This window comes from Montipora foliosa, chromosome 9, assembly GCF_036669935.1.
Source record: "Montipora foliosa isolate CH-2021 chromosome 9, ASM3666993v2, whole genome shotgun sequence".
In the NCBI taxonomy this organism is placed as follows: Eukaryota; Metazoa; Cnidaria; class Anthozoa; order Scleractinia; family Acroporidae; genus Montipora; species Montipora foliosa.
The window spans coordinates 162501-187500 of NC_090877.1; the positions used below are offsets into that span (position 1 = coordinate 162501).

General features: G+C 38.8%; 2 protein-coding genes and 1 pseudogene across 5 annotated transcripts in view; 1 reads left to right on the top strand and 2 right to left on the bottom strand.

Moving 5' to 3' along the window:
- Nucleotides 1-25000, bottom strand: part of LOC137970734 (tetratricopeptide repeat protein 28-like) — a 101307-nt gene that overhangs the window by 38850 nt on the left and 37457 nt on the right. The window lies entirely within an intron of this gene.
- LOC137970486 (HMG domain-containing protein 3-like) lies at nucleotides 5748-15545 on the top strand (annotated as a pseudogene).
- LOC137970735 (uncharacterized) overlaps nucleotides 15871-25000 on the bottom strand; it is a 45660-nt gene continuing 36530 nt past the window's right edge. For all 3 annotated transcript variants that reach the window (XM_068817288.1, XM_068817287.1, XM_068817289.1), the window contains 15 exons: nucleotides 24383-24823; nucleotides 24041-24213; nucleotides 21804-22038; nucleotides 20902-21041; nucleotides 20495-20601; nucleotides 20254-20410; nucleotides 19639-19827; nucleotides 19351-19456; nucleotides 18867-19025; nucleotides 18544-18687; nucleotides 18282-18392; nucleotides 17970-18153; nucleotides 17445-17594; nucleotides 16457-16604; nucleotides 15871-16001 (listed from right to left, as the gene is read on the bottom strand). In XM_068817288.1, the coding sequence (XP_068673389.1) occupies nucleotides 15923-16001; nucleotides 16457-16604; nucleotides 17445-17594; nucleotides 17970-18153; nucleotides 18282-18392; nucleotides 18544-18687; nucleotides 18867-19025; nucleotides 19351-19456; nucleotides 19639-19827; nucleotides 20254-20410; nucleotides 20495-20601; nucleotides 20902-21041; nucleotides 21804-22038; nucleotides 24041-24213; nucleotides 24383-24430 (2130 nt within the window). In that variant the 5' untranslated portion in view covers nucleotides 24431-24823 and the 3' untranslated portion in view covers nucleotides 15871-15922. The remainder of the gene's footprint in view (nucleotides 16002-16456; nucleotides 16605-17444; nucleotides 17595-17969; nucleotides 18154-18281; nucleotides 18393-18543; nucleotides 18688-18866; nucleotides 19026-19350; nucleotides 19457-19638; nucleotides 19828-20253; nucleotides 20411-20494; nucleotides 20602-20901; nucleotides 21042-21803; nucleotides 22039-24040; nucleotides 24214-24382; nucleotides 24824-25000) is intronic.

A 25000-nucleotide genomic window follows, 5' to 3' on the forward strand; every position in this document is an offset into this window, starting at 1 on the left:
AGCCTCTGATGAAAGCCGAAGAGGTGAATTTTAAGGCAAAGTATTCGTTTGTCACGAGTCTTTCGGCCGCCGAAACACACGTATTTGGAGTGAGATTTATTGGGCTTTATGGAACTGTTGTTTTTATTGCGATTCGGGACTTTTCCTGTTGAGGAGAAAACGATTTGTGGAGTGAGGTCTGGCCAGCGATGGATGGAGTTACCGGCCTTCCTATTATTTCAGTAACAGCCTTCCGGATCACTTCACTAAACGGCGTCAGAATGGCTCGAAACTCGGCAAAAGAGACAAGTTCGTCACACATTTGAGGTAGGAAAACTTTATTTCAAATGAGATAGTTATTTACACAATTTTTTTACGATCGGTGATTTTCCCATACAATTCTCTATACATGTATACACAAACTCTCGCAAACACCACATATTTTCAGCTTGGGGAGCCTGTGCTAAGATTTATATTTTTTTACGCTTACAAGGTTAACCTTACATTTGAAATACGGGCGGCGCAAGCCAATTTCAGTAAAGTATGGCAACCACAGTTTCTTGGCGCTTTTTATTAAGTCTTCTTGTTCGCTAAACAGAAATAAACATTGCTGCGAGAACTTGAGGCCCGAACGGACTCGCTCGATTTTTACAATTAATTAAATACCAATTTTTAAGAGTTAAGCTTAGTTCCAAATTATAGTGGTAATGTATGTATGTCTAAGGCAAAACGCCATCGACCAGTGCCGTAAACGTAGACCTTATTATGTATGGTTAATTACTATAACTGGAGTGAATCCTAGTAGTTGCCATTTTAGCATGAATCTGTAGTAAGTCAGTAAGCATGAACCTCAGTAAGATACAGGCTAAACAGAATTGTGCTTGTTGCACTCTCAGTGGGGCTAGAAAGTATGATCACGTAACTCCAATTTTAAAGCAACTTACTTGGCTTCCAGTGGGGCAGCAACTGCATAATGGTGCTATTAAAACAATTATTGGATGAGGTTTTTATTATATCCAGAATAATCAAGGTCGAGGTAAGGGTTATCAGCCGAAGCCGAAGGCTGAGGCTGATAACACTAACCGAGACACTAACCGATCACAAAAACCGAATCTAATAACTGTTTTATTTTACATTGTTTTGAAGAAAATAACGACAAACGCATTATCACAGCGATCACAGTTTATTTTCAAACACATTGCTCCTGGAAATCATGCATTGCACGTGCAACACAGATTAGTGAATAATCTGTAGGTTGCACTGTTTCCCAGAATTAACTGTAGGCTTTTAGCCAATGAGAACACAGATGGTGACTATAATGTATAATAATAAACAATTATTGGATGAGGTTTTTGTGATATCCAGAATAATCAAATGTCTCAGTAAGGGTTATCAGCCAAAGACTGAGGCTGATAACCCTTACCTCAACCTTGATTATTCTGGATATCACAAAAACCGAATCTAATAATTGTTTTATTATGCATTGTCCGAAAAAAAATGGTCATGACAGTGAGTGGAACTGGTAATTTATTTGTCAACGAGTAAACATATAAAAATCAGCGGCACATAATTCGATTGACAAAAAATTTTCAGCATTAGACAATATGTGAAAAATTGAAAAAAAGCTTGATGAGAAATGAAAATAGCAATAAATAAGTAAATGAAGAAAACAAACCTGGAAGTCATTTTTTTGCTTCTTCACTGACGGCACGCAACACAAAGCGCGCGCACTTGACATGATTACCCTTAGAAATCATGCACTGCGGTCATACATGACATGATAACCCATGACCTTGAGTGACCTTGACATGATAACTGTATAATCTGCAGTTATGACATCACGGCGCTGATTTCGAAAATTCACAGTACGCTTGCGGCCAATCAGAAAAGAGATAGTGAGTTCAATGTATAACGATAGTATTTAATTGAATGACTGGTTACTATGTCCAAACTGTTCATAATGTGTGCCAATGCATATATGTTGATTGTTCGGACCCATATAACAAGAAACTCTCAAATGCTTAACATCACTACTGGTCAAGTTGCAAAAGTGACAAAAGTGTATATTGGATAAATTTAGTTGTCACAGTCAGCTTTTGAGTGTCAATTTTTGTTGCCTGGACTCGTAATATCTCCTAAGGGATGTTGCGAGTGTGGCCATGCTTCTTGGTGGATAAGACAAACTTCAGGTAAAAACACAACTCAGTTTTATTCCAACATAGATTTCTTCCACAACATTCACCATGTGGGCTGATGCAATCTGCCTCAACCTGGTGTTACAAGCTATCGTTACAGTTACTTCCGGTTACAAGGAAATTTACATCTTGAGTTTGCACCCAACACCCACACTCAAACACAACATGGGGTTTGCTACATTAGCCTAACGGAGTATCGAGTTTAACTCTATTTACAGGCTTGGTAAATACGTCTGCAACATTTTTGTCTGTAGGTACATAAGTTAAGCTGACAGCTCCGCTCTGAATCTCCAGTCTTACATAGTGATATTTTACATCAATGTGCTTTGATCTTTTGTGATGTACAGGATTGTTAGCTAATGCAATCGTTCCCTGGTTGTTTACATATATACAAACGTTCTTACAAGGATGACACATTAGATCAGCGAAAAGTTGCCTAAGAAATTTAGCTTCTTGTGTAGCAGTGGCTAAAGCTACATATTCAGCTTCACATGAGGACAATGCTACAATAGATTGTTTTTTGCTTTTCCACGAAATCAGTGAGCTCTCATCACATAACTTGAATGCATAACCACTAATGCTACGTCTATCATCAGACATAGCCCAGTCTGAATCACTATATCCCACTAGTTTCAGCTGCGTTCCCTTAACAAACTTTAAGCATCTGTTATTAGTACCCTTTAAATACCTCAGCACTTGCTTAGCCATCCCATAATGCGATTTCATTGGCTTTGACAGATGTTGGGATAGATACGTCACAACATAACACAAATCGGGTCTTGTGCAAGTCATGAGATAAATTAAACTTCCAACAATTTCACGATACAGTTTTACATTTTCAAATTCGCTTTCATTGACTGCACTGGTTTTGTTAGCGCCCAGCTCGCATGGAACTGCTTTTGGCTTGCAATCAGACATGTTGAACCTTTCCAGAATCTTTTCCACAAACTTTCTTTGATTCATTTCAATACAATCCTTTCCACACTTGAATTGGATACTTAGAAACCATGATAAAACACCTAGGTCTTTCATTTTGAATCTCATCATAAGAGACTCTTTGGCCTTTTTCAACACATCAGTGTTACTACCTGCAATAATGATGTCATCGACCCATACAATTGCAATTACTAGGCCAAAATCAGTACTCTTAACATAAACACATGGATCAGCTAGGGACTGTATAAACCTTTCTTGTGTTAAATAACCATGCAACAAACAATTCCAATTCCGACCACTCTGTTTCAGGCCATATAAGGATTTCTTTAGTTTACATACAAGCTTTTGACCATTGGGGCCTTTTCTCTCATAACCTTCAGGTTGCTCTATGTATAACTCACAGTCGATGGGAGCATTTAAATAGGCCGTCTTAACATCCATCTGATGCACTACCATACCCATCTGAATTGCTAACTGCATTAGTATACGAACTGAAGTTATACGAACAGTTGGTGAAAAAGTTTCATGGTAATCTATACCTGGGGCTTGGGAGTAGCCCTTAGCAACAAATCGTGCCTTGTACTTTTCCTCCCCATTGGGATCTAGTTTTATCGCATACACCCACTTCCCCCCCACTGAGGTTCTACCCTCTGGTAAAGGAGTGAGCTCAAATGTTTCATTGTCCCATAATGCATCTAACTCCTCATTCATTGCTTCTCTCCACTTACTGGACTCTGGGGATGAGATAGCATCTTGGTAGGACTTTGGAACATTACTTACTCTGTAACAGAAATCAACTGTGCAATTTGCAGCATCATCAACTGCATTGTCAAGTTCCTCACCAGTTACATAGTCATCAAGATACTTTGGTCTAGCACGATCTCTACTGGGGTAACGCCTTGTACTTTCCTGCCCATTTTCAGGTTTTGGCATTTCAGGTTCTGCTGCTTTAACAGAATCAGGTAGTAAGTTCACATTTTCATCAAAACTGTCAAACTTCTCAGTGAACTTGACGCATCGGATTTTCTTGACATTGTTTTGATCAGGGTAATAAACAAGAAATGCAGGACTAGACCTGTCATAACCAACGAAAATACCTTTCTCAGCCCTAGGGTCTAATTTGGTTTTGTTTTGAACATAAGCATAGCACACAGTACCAAATGCATGCATGTTAGACAAATTGGGTTTGATACCTGTCAAGTACTCATAGGGGGTTTTACCTGTTCTGGGGTTGTAACATCTGTTCCGGATATAAGCTGATGTCATGACAGCATATGTCCACAGCTGCTTGGGTAATTCTGCATCAATTAGCAGGCATCTAGCCATATCAAAAAGTGATCTCCAGGCTCTTTCAGCCGTTCCAGTTTGATGGGGTGAGTAGGGAGCTGAAAGTTCATGCTTAATGTGGTTTTTCAACAGAAGGGATTTGAATTCTTCACTAATGTATTCACCCCCATTGTCGGATCGCAATCGTTTCACTGTACCATACGGTGCAGTATCAGCCAAGAATTGCTCAGTTGCCCTAACAGCATCACTCTTATGTTTGAGAAAATATACTCCGAGAGCACCTGAATAGTCATCTACAAATACCATTGCATACTTGTGACCATCTTTTGATTCTGGAGTGATAGGACCTGCTAGGTCACTGTGGACTAACTGTAGGGGTGAAGATGCACGACAGTCTGGCTCCCTATTTCGATATTGGGACATTTTCCCTTGCACACAAGTGTCACATTCAAGCTTACCCTTTGTGGTAATTTTCATCCCCTCAACTACATTCTCTAATTTGAACACATCATTCATATTGCAGTGCCCCAGTATTTTGTGCCATACTTCAGCACTGTAAGCTCCACCACTGGGATTTGTATAGTTAAGATAATACAGCTTACCATATTTCTGTATGGAAAATTTCGTACCATCTGGGGCACTCAACTCAGAGGAATTTGGTGTCAAATTTACAGCACCTCCCTTACTGACTGCTGCTTGGACAGAAAATATGTTCTGCTTATAGCTAGGTATGTACAAAGCATCTTCAAGAAAAACTTCATGGGGGACCCCCCCTAAATCATGTAGAAGAACTTTTGCTCTGCCCTTGGCAGATACAATACCGCATGCTCTACTACCATCCACAAATTCTATGTAATGGTTCGCGGGGTTAAACTTGTCATCAAAATTCAAAAACTTAGCTTTGTCATTAAGAATGTGAGCAGTAGCTCCAGTGTCAACTAACAAAGAGTTATCGCTAATGGTATTAAAATTGTCCACAGTCACTTTGAACGCAAACGAAGCGTCCTTGTTATCATCACTCACGGTTTTTGCAGTGTCTTTCTTGCGACATACTTCCGTATTGTGAGTCTTCGATCTGCAGTGGCTGCACCATCGGTTGTTTTCCTTCTTAGGATTCTTCTTGTCCTTAGACCGGCACTGTGGCGCAGTACTGTAGCAGCTGTCGTAAGGTCGATTCTGATTGGTCAATTTGCCCTTCAAGGTATCGAGGGTATCGAGCCAATCACACAGCTCAATGATATTTCTATTTGACTGCTTCTCGTTAGCCTGCGAACACAGACGTATTTCCCTGCGCGTTTCTGAAAAAAATCGGCCCAACATAAAAACTCTGTTGCACTCCGAGGGTGCGAGATGTCGGGCAGGTTTCTTATGTCGCCGCCAAAAATCGGGCCGACAAGTCGCACCGTGTAAACCGGCCTTAAATATTTATCAATTCTCGGCTTTTTCTCTCGATCATTTATATTTATCATTTATTTAACTAGCGTTAAGGTCTCGCCATACAAGTGTATCTCGGCCTTTGTCCATCATCATCACTGGAGAAGTTTCAACTAGAGATTGGTTGTAGGTGACAAGTGGAACCGGACTTCTGAGGTAACATGGTGCGATTTTTAGCGGCGACATAAAAATCGGCCCGACATATTATGTCGGGACGATTTTTTTCAAAGCCGCCGCCAAAAGTTTAGGCTCGATTTCCAGCCGTTTTGTGAGTGCGGTTGTCCTCCTCCCATCACAAAACGGCTGGAAATCGAGCCTACCGAAAGTCGGGCCGACAAGAAATATATCTCGTCTTTTGTCGATCATCATCAGTGGAGAAGTTTCAACTAGTGAGTTTATAGTCGAACCAGACTTCTGACATTATCCTTCTTTTGTGGTAAGTCCAGCTTTTAATTTTTCATTCTCTTTATTTTTTAATCATATTCGTTCATTTCGAATTTTGTAAGAAGAGGAAAAGTGCCTTGTTTATTTCCACTCATGACGATGTGTATTTAGGCTTAATTTTTCTTTTTGGTTTCAGGTCAACTAAGTTCTTTACTGTCTCCGTTCTTCTCATCATGGTAAGTTTTTCGTCTCCAGTTACCATTACGCCAAAACATTGAGTCGAAGTCAAATATGTCACGATTGCAAAGTTGCGGGGTTTTCTGCAATTTGCCAGAACGAATTCATTCAATCAAGAAATTTTATTGTTAAGTAACTGTTCCGTTTAAATCAGGAAATATCGTAAGTGCGTTTGTCTGTGGGTTTGTTTCATCTAGTTTGGTTTTTATTATTTTCTCGTTTGTCAGACAGGTTACAACTCTTAAGAGGCTATTTTGACAGGCTTTGGAGATACAATAGTCAGCAGAATACATGTAGCAACACGACCAAAGATAGAAAATAGCATGGTCCTCATCGCGTGATGCATGACGTCACCGGAAACGTGCCATCTATAACTATTATTTGGGCAAAGTGTCAAGGAACTTTGTTCAACCGTTTGGAACGTTTGAATTCAATTGACATGTAATTTGATGACTTAAATGTGAAAACTTTATTTGTTCTTTTAGAGTCACCGTGGACAGGGATCTTGCCCACAGTGTAAGTCCAAATTTTTCAACCGATACAAACCTGAGAAATGTCAGACTTGTGGCTTTCATCTGGGTGGATCTTACCAACCAAAAGCCAAGAAGCAGAAAATGGAAGTTCCACAATGCGTGTTATTGATGCGGCAAGGAAGTTGTCAATTCTACTCGTGCCGCACTGTGAGGAATCATAGATGTTTTTTTGTTTTGTATGATGACCAAAGCCAATGTCATTATGAAAAATGTAAGCTTTCAAGAGCAGCATTTATGAACAGCAACACATCATTTACGTGCGATCATATTATCCAAGCAAAGGAAGCAGTCGAACCTCTGGCAGTGCACAGCTTAAGCAAAGAGGTTATAGATGAATACAAGGGAGATCACAGTACTAAGGAGAAATTGACTGAGATTATGAATGCCTTTCACTATTCACAGTTGATTCAATTGTCACCCACTCTTTTCAGTGTTTATGGTCTACCAACATCGTCAAATCCAATTGGCTTTGCGCATGTTACAATTGGTAATGGTAAGGTTGAGTGTTCATCAAGTGACTGCAAAGGGTATGGTAGTGTTATGAGACAGCAGAAGAACAAGAAAATATGCATACACTGCCATATCCTTTTATGCTTCTATAGTTTGGCCACATTAATACCAACTCCATCTTGTTCATCTTCCATGTTGGCACCTGGATCAGATACTGTAGCTGAGTCACCTTCTCCTGAAGTTGTAAAATCATCTTCCCAATTGGAATGTAATGATATGGAGAGCGAGACATTGACATCACGGCAGTCAACAATTGAGCTAAACATGCTTAACACTCTTCCCTATCAAATTCCTCGTAATATTTTCGATATAATTGCCTTGAATGACAGCCGCTCCATAGACTCAGAGAATGGAAAAGAGGGTTGGCCTGTCACATATTGCCCTGAATGCGATTGCTGTCGTCTTTGCGGCAGTCAGTTGTCAATACCACGGCCACACCCTGGACAGAAGACTGGTGCAGTCTCTTACCTATTGACAAATGGTGTGCCATTTTTGCCAGTGACAGTGTTTGTTAAGCTCTGTCTTAAAACACAGTGCAAGGCAATGCATCAGGTGTTTCCTTTTGACATTGGTGAGTACATTATATCTTACATTAATTTTATGTATCAATTTTATTTTGTACATAATTACATATACGTCAACAACAGGATTCGTTCACAATGTTTTCCTCTGTTTGGCTTAATTCATTTTTTCAAGGTCTGTTCAACATCAGCGATAAGCTCCTTGTGTCACTGGACATTTTACTGGAGCTCAGAGAGTCCTTTAAAAGAGGAGTTCCCCTCACAGTTGCTATTGAGAGCAAGCTTGCAGTTCTTTTATTGAAGGCAAAGCAGGTACCTATGTATGTTTCAGCATCGAGCTTAACTTGCATTATTGTAAATTTTTGGAGAGCTTTAGACTGGAAGGTGGTTACAAGTTTGACCATGAGAGATCTGCTTCTGGTATAATAATGTACTTGTATTTAAGCTGATGAAGATTGTAACTTAAAGTGCCTATCACCGCAACACACTTTTTCACTTTGTTTATTCTCCGAAATCGTCCCAAATACACCGTGTTGTTTATAGAACCTTTTGATTGAAATCTCATCACCTTTTTATTGACTTTCAAAAGTGTTCAGATTAAAACTTCAGTAACAAAGTGAAAAATTAACAAAAGTAAATAACATTGTTATCTGCATTTGTATTATTTAACATTTCAATTCAGAACTGTTATATCTGATAAAATTAATTATTAAGTTTACTTAGGAAGACCAGCATAAGTTTCAAAGAAAAAGTTAGCATTTAAAGCTTGTTCTCAAGAGGACGACTTCTGGTGAGAAGCTGACAAGTTTCCCACTTAATTGCTTATTTTTATAGATTGTTCCATCACGAGAGTACATTACAGATCTGATGTATAACGGGTTTTATTGTTTCGAGTTGCTAACTGTCCGCTCTCTAGATGAGCAGATTTGTGGCATTTGTGGTGTCTTGGGTGAGGTGTATTTGGGCGACGGAAACCTGAAGAACTGTTGCAGTGTAAAGGAGGTGCATATTTAATGCGTAATTATCAGGCATTAACATTCTCAGGCCACCATGTTTTTTTGCAATTGGCTGCACCCACTGATATTGTTAACACTTTAATGGTTCAGGGCTCGAAATTAACATTTTTAGTAAGGCGCCAATTGGCGACTGATCCAAAAATTTTGGTCGCCAGATCTTAACTTTTAGTCGCCATTTTTGTCACTGATATTTTTTTCTTCATTTTTCTGATGATCGTGTACACATGCAATCTTCTTCATAGTCTTAAGTTTAGGTACACTTAAGCTTCTAAGACTGAGATACTAAAACTTAAAAGGAAGCCAGGGCTCGTAAAACATATCATTACGCATTACGAGGTAAATAATCAATGTGAAAGCAGCTTTAGTCACGTTTCCTGTGCTTCCTCCGCTTTTGTTAAGTTTCCATGTAAGATCGAGTGTATAGCTTACATAAATAGACGAACCTGAACATAAACAATCACCAATTTTCCATATTTTCAGCGCTAAAAAGCCAAGGCTTCGTTGTGAACTTCACGCTTCAATGATTGCACGTGTTGTTTAGAGCGCCCGCAATACCAGCTGCTGAATCAAACATGGCGCTCGATTATGAAACATGAAGATCGAAGAGCCAGAAGAGTCGGGGGTTTGTTTTGTTATTTCTGTGCGCATAAATCGTGCATTTTATCCAAAACTACGGTTGATTTGCCTTTGAGGTTAAAAGGATGAAGGAAAAAGGTGAAGATTAGTCGCCCACTGGCGACTAGCTCTAAAAATCTAGTCGCCAACGCTTGATTTTTGGTCGCATTGGCGACCAGTGAGTCGCAATGTCGAGCCCTGTGGTTCTAAGTAATCTGCTAGTTGATGTTGCATGTCAAAAGTGTGTGAAATAAATTTTGCACTTATTACTAAAAGGAAGGCTAAGAAAATGGCTAACATTTGTGGGTTCTACTGTACATTAATGGTTTAGTTCCACACCACCTTATCAAAAGCCCTCATTGAGATATATACAAATATATTAGTTAAAGTTTGGTGGAATAATAATTTGTAGGACTGTGATCATTGAAGGTCTTTCGTTTTCATGAAGTCACTATTTCTATTGGCCTTTTTTTAGAGGTACTTGTATGTGTATGCAACAGAATAGTAATACCAGTACAATTATTATCGTTGAACATGATTCTTCAATCATTTTCACTCAGATTTCATATGCTCCTGAATCTCGGCAGCAAAATAGTGATGGACACCCTTTGCCTCTCAACGAGTTTTTGCAGAAAATAAGGTGTCACTTTGTGGAGTGCAACACCTATACACGTCCTTCTAAGCCCCTTAACTTTCATGTGTCAGAAATTCCTCCAGTTGTTGCACCTAAGCTTTCAGGTAAAAAGCTGTGGAATACTGAAATGGGAAAGAAAAGTCAACATTTAAAAAAGCAGACAAAAGCTGTTGAAGGTATGTGCTCTATGTCTGATAGCTTTATTATTTATCACTTACCTTAAGAATTTGATGCAGACATTTCTACCATTTGCTATTGTGTTATGTGCAAAACTTTTCATAGATAATGCTGTTGAAGGTATGTGCTTTAATGTATGTCGTGATAGCTCTATTCTTTATCACTTACTGTAAGAATTCACTGATGCAGATTTGATGCAGACATTTTTACCATTTGACAGTGTGATAAGTGCAAAACTTCATAGATAAGGCTACAAATCTAAGTTAATGTTTCTGTTTTGTACATGTGTAATTTATCTACACATGATCTCTGTCTTGTCAATCAAGTGTGATTTCAAAAGAACAAAAAATATACATGTACAAGGTAGCTTAGTTTATAATGCTGTTATAATGTAACGAGTTTAGGAGGAACAATTATTAAACAACCCATATTCCCCAGCTTCCTGTCGTGAATGCTGCCTCGGGAACCTTGATTCCTGATGGCAATAAGGTTGATATTGTATACATTGACTGGAATGTACAGTACATGTATATAAAATTATAAATATAAATAAATTAATATATAGAAATTTTTAATGTCTTAGGTGATCCAGCCCTTCTTCATGTTAAGATCAGAGACTGTGGTTTGGAGTTATCAACTGTTCCAAATTTGGGTAAAATTTAAGAATCCGATCCCACCAACGCGTCGGCCAACACGTCGGCCAACGCGTCGGCCGACACACCACCGACACACTACCGACACACTACCGACGTGTTGGCCGACACACTACCGACGCGTTGGCCGACACACTACCGACGCGTTGGCCGACACACTACCGACGCGTTGGCCGACACACTACCAACACGTTGGTCTAAACACTACCGACACGTTGGTCTAAATACTTACTCTTTATAAATTTGTTAGTTCTTTCAGTTGGAAGCAAGAACAACTCCATAAGGAACGACGAAAACACCATTGGCAAATAGCCGCCATTTTTAAAATGAAACACTAGTACCTAGGTCTGCTCGATGTTTTGGCAAGGGTCGGTTACCAAAGCGGGGAGTTAATTTGCAAGTCGACCAACATGCTTATTTTTCGTGCATTATAAAGGATTGGGAAGCTTAAACTCTTTATTGATCATTGACTTTTAATATGTGGTGGCTCCTAAAGGAGCCGTTTGTAATTTCAATTTTACTGCAGTGGAAACTGTTCAGCGATGTCTTTCAGCAACTGCTCAAATGTTTGGTCTTTTCCGAAGTTCCGAAACCAGGTGAACTCATCCAAGTAGCTGGGTATGTATTCATACAGCGTACCACACATCCACTTCAACTTCTTCTTGACCAAAGCCCACACGCCTTCGATGGTATTGGTGTGTGCACCACTGTCGGGGTCAACAAAGTTCTTGGAATGATTTACTGATACATGGATATATCCTAGCTGGTTGAGTGGTATGTACGGAGTGAATTGATCTGAGTAGATGACAGTTCCAGGTTGAATATGTGTAGTGATGAGACGATGAACCAGGGTCTCTCTAGTTCGGTCGGGAACGCGGAAAAGCAGCACCTTCTGCGAACCTCGCTCCACCACGCCAAATACCCACGGACCTTCCGATACTCTCCCTCTCTTATACTTTCTCTTGGCACCAAACTTCGACTCGTCTATTTCCACGGTCTTCCCTAAGCCCCCAAGCTTAATTCCGGCATTCAGGACTTTGTTGGAACAGATTGTTCTTAGCTCACCCAGCGCACGGACCACAGTAGGCTTTGAAAGGCTCGTAAGTCGTGCTCTCCATTTTGAACGAGAAAAAGTGTAGCCTGAACAACGCGTACAGACTCGCAGGCACAGCACGCAGCACGGTTAGAGACTTTCTGGGTATAGCGGAGCTGCGAATTGTAAATGAAGTGACGTACGAGAGCACCCTCGAGAGGCTGGGAGACCCGAAAATTTCTGTTAAAAGGATCGAGCAGGAGTGCCGAAGGCAGCTGGGCGATCTGTTGCCGTTTGTGAAACGACTTCGCATCGCGAAGAGGCTGTTGCCGATGGCGTTGGACGATGCCTTCTATTCCTAGAGGGTTTTGTCAACTTAAAAAAAAACGGCTCCTTTAGGAGCCACCAAGTTTGCAAAAGTCTATGACCAATTCAATTGCATTATGTTGTTCCCTTGTCCTCAAATATATTCTTGCCGCTTAATGATACTTCAAAGTCCCGCATGTCCAAATTCGCACCCTCTTAGAAGCCCTGTAATAATATATATAAATAGCTGATGATGACGAAGTCTCGGGCAACGAGTGAAAACTGGGTTCTGATAACACTTGAAAACTGGGTTCTAATAACACTTGTCGTAACGGGAACTGGGTTCTAATATCACGAAATACAATATGGTAGTGAAAGTTTTCCGTCGAAGACAGTTCCGTTCAGTTTGAAAAAGGTACGTTTAGGTTTTCAACAGTTCAATAAGGTCCAAATGAGTCACCGACACGCCACCGACGCACCACCGACGCACCACCGACGCATCTTATATGTTATAAGTTTAAACAGCGGCCAACGCGTCGGCCGACTGTCGGTCGACTGTCGGCCGACAGTCGGCCGACAGTCGACCGACAGGATTAATTTGCGTTAATTGTTTAATTCAGTTTACAGTGTCCCCAATTAGTTCTCTGGCACTAGAACAATTAGACACCAAAAGCTCCTTTCTTTTCCTTTTGTTTCAAACACAGTCCTATTGATGTATTGATGTATTGTACTTTTTTTTCTTTCAAAGTTGTGTTTGTGCAACGAGACTGTTGATGATATATACATATATTTGTTCTTCATGTAACTTTGGTAATTAATTTTATTGTGCCTTTCTTTTTTCATGTTCATTTTGGCCTTGTGTAGGTCACTGTCATTTCCAAGTGCCTTGCGCTACAAGAATCTGTTCGTGATGCAGCTGATTTGTTCCTCTCTTTAAAGTACCCTCCATTACTGTTTATTTGTGATACACCATGTGGCTTTGTGCGACATATGGATTGCCGTGAACCTGATGTTGGTGAGAAGTTGTGGGGCAAGTTTAGTGGATGCTTTGAGGTCCCTGATATAGACAAATCTCCATCAGAAGTGAGAACTTTTTGTATGAACCCACTTTATCACACTTATTTTCTGTAAACTTTCAACTGTAATAATTGATTTTGCTCTGGGCCCCTGCTTATGTGTCAGATTGCGGATAACCTCATAAATACACACAATACATGTACATGTACCTCATTCTCAGTGCCTACAATGCATAATGTTTTAAAATTGTGTATAATAATTGAGAAACTTGTACATGTACTTTCTATTAAAAGGTCTATTCCTTTTGTTTTTGACTTTCTATTGGAACATAACAGTCACATCCTCAAAACAGAACTTGACAATTTTACTTTCATGCTGGGAAGCAATTTTAACTGGAATTTTGTTGTTTTCTGGTCCGCCATTACTAACTTTATAATCTTGAGAGAGCTGGGTCAAGGAGAAAATGACATCAAAGACTCACTGGTTTAAGAATGCAATGTGTGTGTACGCGGCTGAATTAATATGTAGCACAGGAGTTTCAGGCTTCCGAAATTTAAGCTAGTGAGTCAATGGCGTCACTTTTCCCTAGATGCAACCCTCTGATGTCCAATCGGTCACTTTGGAATGTAAGTAATGGTGGACCGTGAAATCCAAAAGTTACATTGAAAATCAGCAGCCTTCATAGGTCAAAATTTGGCCAGTCGGGTTTTTAGCGAACATGCTTTCAAAATCTGAGGGAAAAAAGAAAATGATTTTTTGATCATAATATTATTATTAGCACTTTTAAGTAGAAAGATTTACTCAAGCTGCAATTGACTTTGAGATTCGTCTCTTTTCATTCCTTTACATGTCTATTCTCTTACTGGGCTAGTACCGTTTGTTGAAATCCATTACAATCAATGCCCCTGTTGCCTGGGGGACTCCACATAGAGTACTGAATATCACTGTATCCAGTGCATAACCGGGCCCCAGTTGTTGAAAGGCTGGATAACTTTATCCAGTGACTAAATTGTAATTGTACATACACTACTTCACATTAATGGTTGGCCAAAGTTTTCCTACATGTATTTTCTTAGAGATGCTTATAGTATTCATATTTAAAAAATGTTTAAAGCAAAATTTAATACAGAAATCTTTGCACACATGGAAACTTTCAGTAAGTGACTTATCCACCAGATACAGTCATCCATTCTTTGAACAACTAGGGCCAGTCCTGGGTTGTTCGAAGCAGGGTTAGCACTAACCAGCAGTAAATACCATGGAAACCTATAGGTTTTGATTCCTCTTGACCAACGGTTAGCTTTACATGTAACCAGGCTTTGAGCAACTGGCCTGTGATGTTGATTTATTTGGTGTTAGTACAGCTGTCCAACAGTCACATGATTAAATGGATCTTAAATAGCCCACTTTCGATATATATAAAAATTCAGTCCTAAACAAAAGACATCATCTCAAGGCTCTGGGGAATAAACTCCTACAAATCCCTACATTTATTCCCCAGAGCCTCGACATGATGCCTTTTCTTTGGACTGAGTTTTGATATATTGAAAGTGGGCTATTCATAATGATTGAATTAATCAAACTAAGCATTTTATTGATAACAGGGTGTCAGCGTACCACATATTGTGCCATCTGAGTACCGAGCCAATCCCATTCCACTACATTCTATTTCGCCTGAAGATCACCCACTGATGCATCCCTTATCTGGAGAATGACGTCGATATGTACTTGGTGATAGATTTCATTCAGCCAGTAACCCTCACAAGTCACCTTTGTGCTTGTACCATAACATAAACCTCTCCTTGCAAGCTAATACCATTAAGACAAGCTATCAGGAAGTTGAGAACAATCGCAAGAACACGCTTAGGTTGCGAAGTGCATGTGTCCAAGGTTTTGGAGTCCATTTTTTGTACAACTATCTTATGGACTTTTATCAAAACGAGCACATTGTTACCAAACAGTTAGATACACTAATGAAGAAAATCCAAGGCAAGGGAAATATTGTTAGAGATGAGTTCATGCGATATATTATTGTTTCAAATGAGTCAGATTCACTCGGTGGTAACATTTTTTATTAGTACTTCAGCTTGAGTGATTGACTTAAGTTTTAATTGGCATGCACCATACATACCAAGTTAATACACATATTACAGTTTCTACAACCTATTTTACTGTAAGTATATAATTCTCCTTTGTATCAAACTATCAAAATCTTGAAGTAGAGATTGTGTTCAATTTTTGGTGCATTACTTTGCAATGTTATATAGCCATGTTGGTTCAAGAAAATGATTGGTACATAAAGTCAAAATCGAGAATGCAACTACAATGTGAAAATGAATTTCATCATTGGACTCTATGTTACTGTGCAAGCTTTTGGACTTTATTAAAATAAAGATATTATAATCTGGACCTTATGGCATGCAGAGTCAATTTTAATCTACATTGCAAAAAATATTTATTTTTTCTTTGTGCTGCATCCTGGGCAGAGCCAAGGGTCTTCTTTCTTGGGTAACCTCGTCAGCTTAGAACATTCCCTGTTGATGGAATACATTTCCTGTTATTTACTGTCAGGGACAATCATGCAAAAGAGTCCTATTTAAATGCTTAAAAGTGAGGAATTGTCACAGGATACGAATTTTCAGCTTGTAAAAAGTAATGGAGTGCACATTGGTCACAATCCTCAGAAGCATATGACCTTGATGTGTGTAACTTGTAACTCTTTTCCTTGGAACAACGGTGGTGATTTTAGGACACCAATTTTATGGGCAATAATAAGATCTAAGTGCCACGCATGTGAAAATGCATGAGGTACATTGCATCCAAATAAGGTAGCTTAATAACTAAACAAAACGAGCTCTGAACAAGAGGTCAATGCTTGAAGGTCATGTGCTTCTGTCACAATCCCATTGTGGTTGTTCAGATTTCTACTCAAAAAATGCTGTTGTTTCTGTTATTTGTGTGAAGTGAAATGTATTCATGGAATACTCACTGGTGATACCATTTTAAGCAATGATCACATTGAATCCATTTCCTGGACCATTTCCTTTTTTGGTAGGGACTTTCCTTGCCACAGGACGGACATAATTCTTGAGAACTCTGTGACTCAGAAACCTCCCTGTCACTAGCCTTTGCTTTTGCTGAAATATGTATTTAAATGGTATACATTATTAAAATAATTTATTTCAGACCATAACTTTGCTTCAGCCTGCTCCCGATCATGCCAGCCATCTTATAAGCGTTCTCCATCTCAGAGCAAATCAATCTTAAAAAACCACTTAACTTAATTGGCTTGCATTCCATATACATTTCCATTAAAAGCCTTCATTCATGACATGTCCACAATAGTTTTATTTACAGTCAGCATTAATAAACATAGTATGTATGCTACAGTATTACATGTATGTTCTGTTCACTAGTTTCTCTATTGGGTTCTCCACAGTCTAACAAATAAACAAAAATGAAAAGATTTTAAGTTAAATTTCTTCCCCAGCATGGTTATGGGTTGTGTATTGCCAGTAGCACTTCAACTAAAATTTGCTCTTTTAACAACAGCTAGATTCACTCAAAACCTATGTCTCCATTAACCCTTTCACTCCCAATAGTGGCACTCATAGATTTTACTCTGTCTAACCCCAGACGATTTTACTCGTCAATGGGGAACCCCACGGGGCTGAAAGGGTTAAACCAGAAGGAATGCAGACTGCATTCAAATATACATTCAATGCCTATATTTCGAATTGCAATGGAATAAAGATATTGCTATTATACTTGTTTTTTCTTTGCAACAAGTGTCAAGTAAAAAGGAGGTGAAACTTATTACATGGAACAATGTTGATCTTATCTTTCTTCAACTTTTTACCTCTCTCATGAGAATTATCAGAAATATTGTATTCACATTTGCTGTAAGTTAGCTAGCTGGTCTCAGCCTTTGTAACACTTCCCTGATCATGAGTCTAAATCTCACAAGATTCTCTAACCTTGAAAGTAGTCCAACAAATGTTTGTCAATTTGTTTCAAGTTATCCGAAAACCTATCAACATTTAATAAGCTTTCATGTGGAACTTCAGCTTCCTCTTTACTTGTTTCAGGAGAACAGTCATCTTCTTTGTCCTCAACTCCACAACAGACTGGAAGGAAATCGTTTCAAATTAATTCAACATTAAATTGAATATTAATTAGTTCAATGTGCTAATTTTAGCAATAAACTAACCATGTCTGCCTGCCATCAAAAAAGTACTCTATGTTCTTAATGGCAATCTGCATTATAAAGATCGTAGCAGTAACTACCATTAAATTGCCCTCAGATGAATTACAAATTGGTGACGTCATCAATTTTGCCAACTTGCATAACAAAAACTCAATTATCTCTGATATGAAAAAAGATGACTTCAAAGCTATAAAGGCCATTCTTCAACATTTTGAAAAAGCTTTCGACTAGGCATAATAACAATTTTTTTAATTTCACAGACACTTTAAAGGGAATCTCCAGGAGTACTCGGTACCTTTTATCCTTCTCACAAGTTCAGGCTCCAAACATGACATTGGAACTTTAAATCCTTTTGCCATTTTCGCTTTTTCTGGTTTTCTCTGCTTTATGTCTTTTATTGTGCAGGTCTCATCCTTGGCATACATCATTGATATACTGGACTTATTATCTGTTGCATGTTTCAAATAATTACTGACTTCCTGTACAGAAAAAATGAGATAATTAGCTTGGTTGCTGGGTACTGTCACAGTGTTATGGGTGCATACAAACTTGTGGACAGGTTCACTGCTTGTGGTTACTTCATGTTGTATTGATCCTTATGTATTACCTTTATAGAAACTTGAGCGAAGTCCTCAATTGCAGTAGAGCGTATTCCTATAGCTGGAACAAATTTTCCCTTGCAGGACACATTAACCACTGGATTTAGCCAGAAAAGAACCTGAGGAGGACAACGTCCCGATTTAAATTAGTCATGGTTAGCTCAGGTTGTTCATTGGGGCTATAAAGTCTAACAACATTGTTTTGTTAATTACAGAATAATTAAGCTAGCTTGTGTGTACCCTGGAAAGAATGATTGAAGTCAGTTATACCTTTATGTTGTCCTCTTCCAGTTTTGAAGATAAACTTTGTTGTAGTCTGTCCATCACATGCTCTTTTTTGAATGTCTTATTTTGTTGGACAACTTCCCTGATTGTATTTAGGGACATTGGTGCAACTCCAACTGAAGCATGAAACTGAAACCAACATGATGGGATTCAATAATTACATAATTAAGGTATCCAATTACAGTATTAACAGAAAGTAACAATGGCATTCATGCAATGTACTACCTTGCTATTTTTTTGCCAATTATTCAATGATGTTGTCTGTCATCAGCATGAAAATTTAGGTTCATGATGTACAGTATACTCACAATTGCCTGAGTGAGAATAACTGTAGACATTCCCTTTGTCCACCTTGGTTGCATTTCTGGCAACAAGGAACTCAGTATCTCTTTTATGCTGTCATGGTAAACGGTAATCAGCTTTTCCCAAGCCTCCTTATAGACGATCGCCCAAGCAAGTAAAAATCCCTTGAAGAATTGAAAATAACAAAAAACGTAAAATACTACATATATACCCCTTCAAAAGAGTAATAGAGTATGTCAATGAATAAGGTTAAAGGAAAGCAAACTCACTTTTCCAATTACTTATTTCCAATGGTATGGTTTTCCATTTCCAATGTCTATACGTCCTCTTTGTCTGGGAAAATCCCAAACCATCTCATTAATATTAAATAATCTATTGACTCCTGGGGGTTCCCATTGACAAATACAATCGTCTGGCATTAGACAGAGTAAAATACTATGTCCGCCCGGTTTAAGCCGGTATGGGTGTTAAAAGGATCAATTTACATACTGTGTTTTCTAAAGCAATTGCTTTGACACCCTTGTTCAGTCCTTGCTCGTCCTCACACGAAAATGGAGTACGTACATATTTAAATACAAGCACGCGTCCTTCTGCCCTGCAAAGTGATTCAAGATAATAATAATTAAAGGTTTAAAAAACAAGTTAGATAGTGATGGTAAGAGTAACTAATTCGGAAGAGATCATGATAAGACCTTGGTTTGCCATGCATGTTTTCTTATGTACAAAACTTCAGGTTTTCTATGTAACCATTGGATAGGTAAAAGCCTCTGTCTATACCTTGGTAATACATCATCATTGGATGTCAACATCAGACTGCCCCCTGGCTTGGTCACACCACCAGTCCGCGAACCCATAGTTAGGCCACTCTGTAGCTGTATAAACAATTCTGCCAGATTGGCTGAAATGACTGGATCATCAATCATCACAACTAAGTTTGTCTTGCTGAGGGTATCTCTAATCACAGGCCTGGTGATTTCAAAAGTGATATATTATGAGAGAGTTCCCTACCCATTTCATATACTTCGACTTGTGAATTTCCTACCCTTTCATTTACCTGACGCAGGAATAACCCCCCCCCCCCCCCCCCCCGTTCACAGGTCATTGTTTTACCAAATACAGAAAGTATCCTAAACATTCATATAAAAGGTAAGGTAAGGTTAGATTTACCTTATGAATGTTAAGATACTCTGTATTGGTAAAACAATGACCCGTGACGTGTGTTTTGTACCTGCTGCACTGTGTATCAAAATATGCTATCACAGCATAATAGTCCACTCACATTTTAAGGAATTATTAATAAAAAGGCACTAAGGCAAGCTGTCTTTAAAACCCTAGTCCAATTTGACATTAATTTTACAGTATGATAGCAAACAGTGAAAAAATCTACATTACACAGAAACTCCACTTTGACTCTGATCACCACCAGCAAGCATCGTTGGGTGGCTTCTGTCGCCCACTCCTTGTGCCTTAGCAAGTATGTCCAGTGTGAGGGACTTCCCCACGTTTCGTTCATCTAGATTTGAATGCAGCATCCCAATAGAACTCTCATCTAAAAAAAAGGGTTAATGTAAAACTTCAGTGTCAGATACTAGTGGCTGGAAAGCAAACAACAGCTGAGACAAAATTGACTTACTCCAGGATTCTTCATCATGTATCCGAAGGAGCCTGGAGAGGACAAATGAAGAGGCGAGTTTCATTGACAGGGTGTTTGCAGAAAATCCATTGCATGCCCAAATAAACCTGTGTAATCAGAGAATAGATCAATTTTCAAATTTCTTCATTATACACGTATGCATGAGTAGATTGCTATGGCACAAAAAAAATATTTTTTAGAACTTCAGTTTACATTAATTACTAGAATGGCAGTGTAGTATGAGCTTCAACCAACAACGTGATCTCAGGAGTAAATGATTTTGGTGCACATCTATAATGCTATGTTCGTGCACATTACTGTATGTTTCGTTTCTTTTTTTTTTCACAGGTACAGGCTAACAGAATTATTACACAAAGTCATTCAATTTGACACCATAACGATAATACCTTTTGCAAACATCATTTAAGTGACTCTGATTTCCTATTAGACGCCTACTGCAGACAACCTCAAACGGTGTGCAAATATCATCCAGGAACAAATATCGCTGTCTCTCTTTTTCGAGAACCTTTTTTCTGTATACATGCATCTACCACACAAAGCAAACAAAACATAAGTCTGAGGGTGGTTTTAAAATAACAGTGGAATCAAGAAGTTATGTAATAGCTGCAACCATTCCACTTCTTCGTTGAACTGGCCATGTGCAAGTCAGGGAAAGTGCTTTATTTTGTGATTGGTTCATTATATTCTTTTCCCCCTGCCAACATCAGAGTAATTTCCTTGGTATAATGAATGCTATTACTAATAATAGCTTTCCAATAAGCGACTGAGTAGTCTCAGTGGACATGAATCTAAGAACAAAATAAGAGGAAGAGTTGACCAAATATCGAGATCTGGCAAGAGATATTGGAAAGATGAGGAGATTTCAAACCAAAGTACTTCTAGGGGTAATGCGGCTGGAAAGCAACCTGAAGTGCATTGGTGTACACACCCCAGTCGAGTTTTTGCAAAAAAAAAACACTCTTCTTGGAACAGTCAGAATTTTGAGAAAGATGTTGGAACGTTACTTGACACATGCAAAGGTGTGGTTGAAATCTAGTACAGGTGGTCACCTTATTTAGCCTACTTAATGTTGCCTCGCTGGCACCTAAACGAATTCCCTGACACCCAAGATTAGAGAACAATGATGATAATGATAACACTAATAATAATAATTATTAATATAATAATCATCATAATAATTATAATAATTATTAATAATCCTTTCCTTTCCTTTTTTATCCTATTTCTTGTACCAAAGAAATTTAATAGCAGAATAAAGTTGAAATGGAATTGTGCATTTTGATATTACCTCCTTTGAGAGGCACCAATAATCGGGTTCCACGTTCTTCTTTTGCTGTAGACCAATGCAATCTGCAGCAAAATATTGTCTAATGTTGTCTCCTTGATACTCCTGCTTGAGATACATGTAATATTTTTCCAGCATTACCCCCTCTGACAACATGAATGTTCCACCTCCAAAGCTTTTTCTCGTCTTTTCTAAAAACTTAGCTTTTGAGTCGAATGCAGACGCTGGAATTACAATTCTAGATAATTAAGTGTTCAAAAAAATTAGTTTGTTTGTTGAAGCCCATTATATCCCATTATTATTAATTATAAAATATTACAAAATATGGTTTGCATGATAATTAACGTTCATAACCGGCTTATCCTTTTATCTTCAAACACATGAACTCTTGAAAAAAATGATTTCTACTTTGGGATATACAGTCAAACCTCAATTAAGCGATCACCCATCAATTTCCCGAAATTAACTTCCCATATTTACTGTAAATTTGACCTCTGTTAAACGGTCACCTCTATTAAGAGGACGCGTGCCCTGTTTGGATTTCCCAAATGACTAATTTTACTGAGAATCACCTGTATTTAACGGCCACATTGTTACGAGATAACAAACAATGAACGGCAATTTCTTGGAAAAGAAAGATAAGCGAAGCGTGTACAGTTTATCTCGCAGCTCATCAAACGCAGCGTTAGCAGAGGGTCTGAATGGGGCGGTCCACATGTCGGTTATCGGTTCAAATTTTATTACTTTGTCGGTTGTCGGTTAAAATTTTCGACCTTTGTCGGTTGTCGGTAAGTCCCAGTTAAATTTTTTTGTCGCTAGTCGGTAATTTTCCCCTCGTTTTGTCGGTAGTCAGTAATATTTTCTAGCCCTTTGTCGCTAGTCGGTTAACCCCATTTACACCCTCTTAGCATTGTATGTAGAAAAATACACGCCTCTGTGGTAGGTCAACCGTCCCACACGTCGAATTCCTCTTTTATCAGTTTCCTTTGCAGTCAACCACAAGAAAAACTGTCACCTTCAAACTGATACTCGCATGCAAATATTGTTATCATATAGTTCGTTACTGTTGTTGTCAACAATAAATGTAACTTAGTTGATCCGTAGTCAAACACAGAGAGGTGTATACTCCTAAAACTTCAGGCATGAATGCGCGGGTAGAGGAGATATGAACGTTGTTAGATTTTGCTGCGGCTTTCCGGGTGCCAAAACTTTTCTGGACCTTCGAGAAACGGGCCACTGGTCAATTTCTGCCCCATTACGGATGTTTTAGGAAAGTAACCTCTGTAACCTCTGTTAAGCGGTCACTTGGCCATTGAGGCATTGAGGGTGAACGCTTGATCTTTCATCGGTTCGTTGAAATGTGTATAGGCCCGCAAAGCGTGCTTGTGACCTTAAACTATTTTAAGTCTAGTCTGTTGACAGTAATTGCAAAGAAACAAATTAATAACAAAGACACATTGTGCCATCTACTTGGTGTTTGTACCCATCATCGTGTTACTTCATTTCGTTTTCCTCGAAGGACTGTCTTGGACAGACCCATCAGTAGTTTGTTCAGGGGGGTAAGCTCAGTAAGGAATCTACCTATGATTTATGCAAATACCTGCATGATTATTTCCGCAACACAGTCAAAAATCTTATTTCCAAGCTGTCAGTCTACAAACCACGTAAGGCTTTACCCTTAAATATCAGTGAATAACTATACGTGGATCTTGAACTGATAGACCTTAACAGGGATAGATATAGTTTTTGTTTCTAAACAGTCGTAATCCCAACTTATCCAATTAGTCAAAGGTTATTATTATATATAGTGTATCTTCTTCACTTCTGATTCTGTCGCCTTTATCTATTACTCAACTTGAGCGCATTGAATATCTATTTTGTTTATCTGTCATGTGTGAATAGAGAGAAAATGCGATCGCGCATAACAGGATCGTTGTCCGGTAAAAGAATATATATATATATATATATCCTGTGCGGATTTCATTAAATGCATTAACTAATATATTAAAGGCATGGAAGGCCATTTTCTGCACGAGTAGCGCGTCTTTGCCCTAGATGTGCTCATAAATTTCCTTTAAAGAACACTTTCGGGGAATGGATGTGCGCTGATGAGATGATTTTGCACTTAAACTTACACGTATCGTCAATAATTTCTTGTTTGTTAATTAAAGGACAATTTTAGTTATTTTAAAAACAGTCTTAAGATGGTGAATTTTTAACCTGACTAAGAAAGTCCATACCTCTCAACTAACTTGCCAAGTACTCGGGCGCCGAACGAACACACCAGGTATCCCCCATCAGCAATCTCCCCGATGATTTTCATATAGAAATCGCCAAACAGCACCCACTCATTCTTCCTTTCGAAGTATGTCCCTCCTTCCATGATCGAGAATACTGGACCGACACTTTCATCCTGCACAAGATGAAATCAATTCAGTAAAAATACCTGGAAATTTGTGAATCTCACCTGAAGCAGTGGTGTCCTCGATTAGTTTTCAATGACAAAGTAGCAATCACGCATTTGGGTGTAAAATAATTATCCTAAAGTTTATACTGATTCCATTAGAAAACGAATTTCTTACATCAATAAAGACTTCTGGATCCTCGACTAAGTCTTTCCGTGTCGCCATATAAACTACTCGTTTTCTTATGGTGGGTTATCTTCTTCTTCTTCTTCTTCTTCTTCTTCTTCTTCTTCTTCTTCTTCTTCTTCTTCTTCTTCTTCTTCTTCTTCTTCTCTAAGGAGTGGCTGGTGCAGTTAAACTTTGATCACTCAATTTATATCTCTTCCCACGACATGTCCAATGAAACAAACCAGGCCCTAATTGTTCAAACGATGGATAGCGCTATCCGCCGGATAAATCACTATCCACTGGATAACTCAATTTTGCTAGTGTTTATCCGCTGGATAGTGATTTATCCGGTGAATAGCGCTATCCATCGTTTGAACATCTGGGGCCAGATGGCCAGAGTTCAAAACAGCAGCCGGCCGAGCGGGAGCCGTCACTTGTTCGCGACCTTCACTGAAAAAAAAATAGTCTTGAGTTATAGTTAACATTTCATATCTGACAATAAAGCAGCTAGGAAACGTTTTAAACTGAGTACAAAAAGGTTTGGAACTTGGAAATGGAGAAGTCTTGTTCAGTGTGGACGACTAATACAGCGCTTTTACGAGTGTGTTCAAGCGTGAAACATGCAGG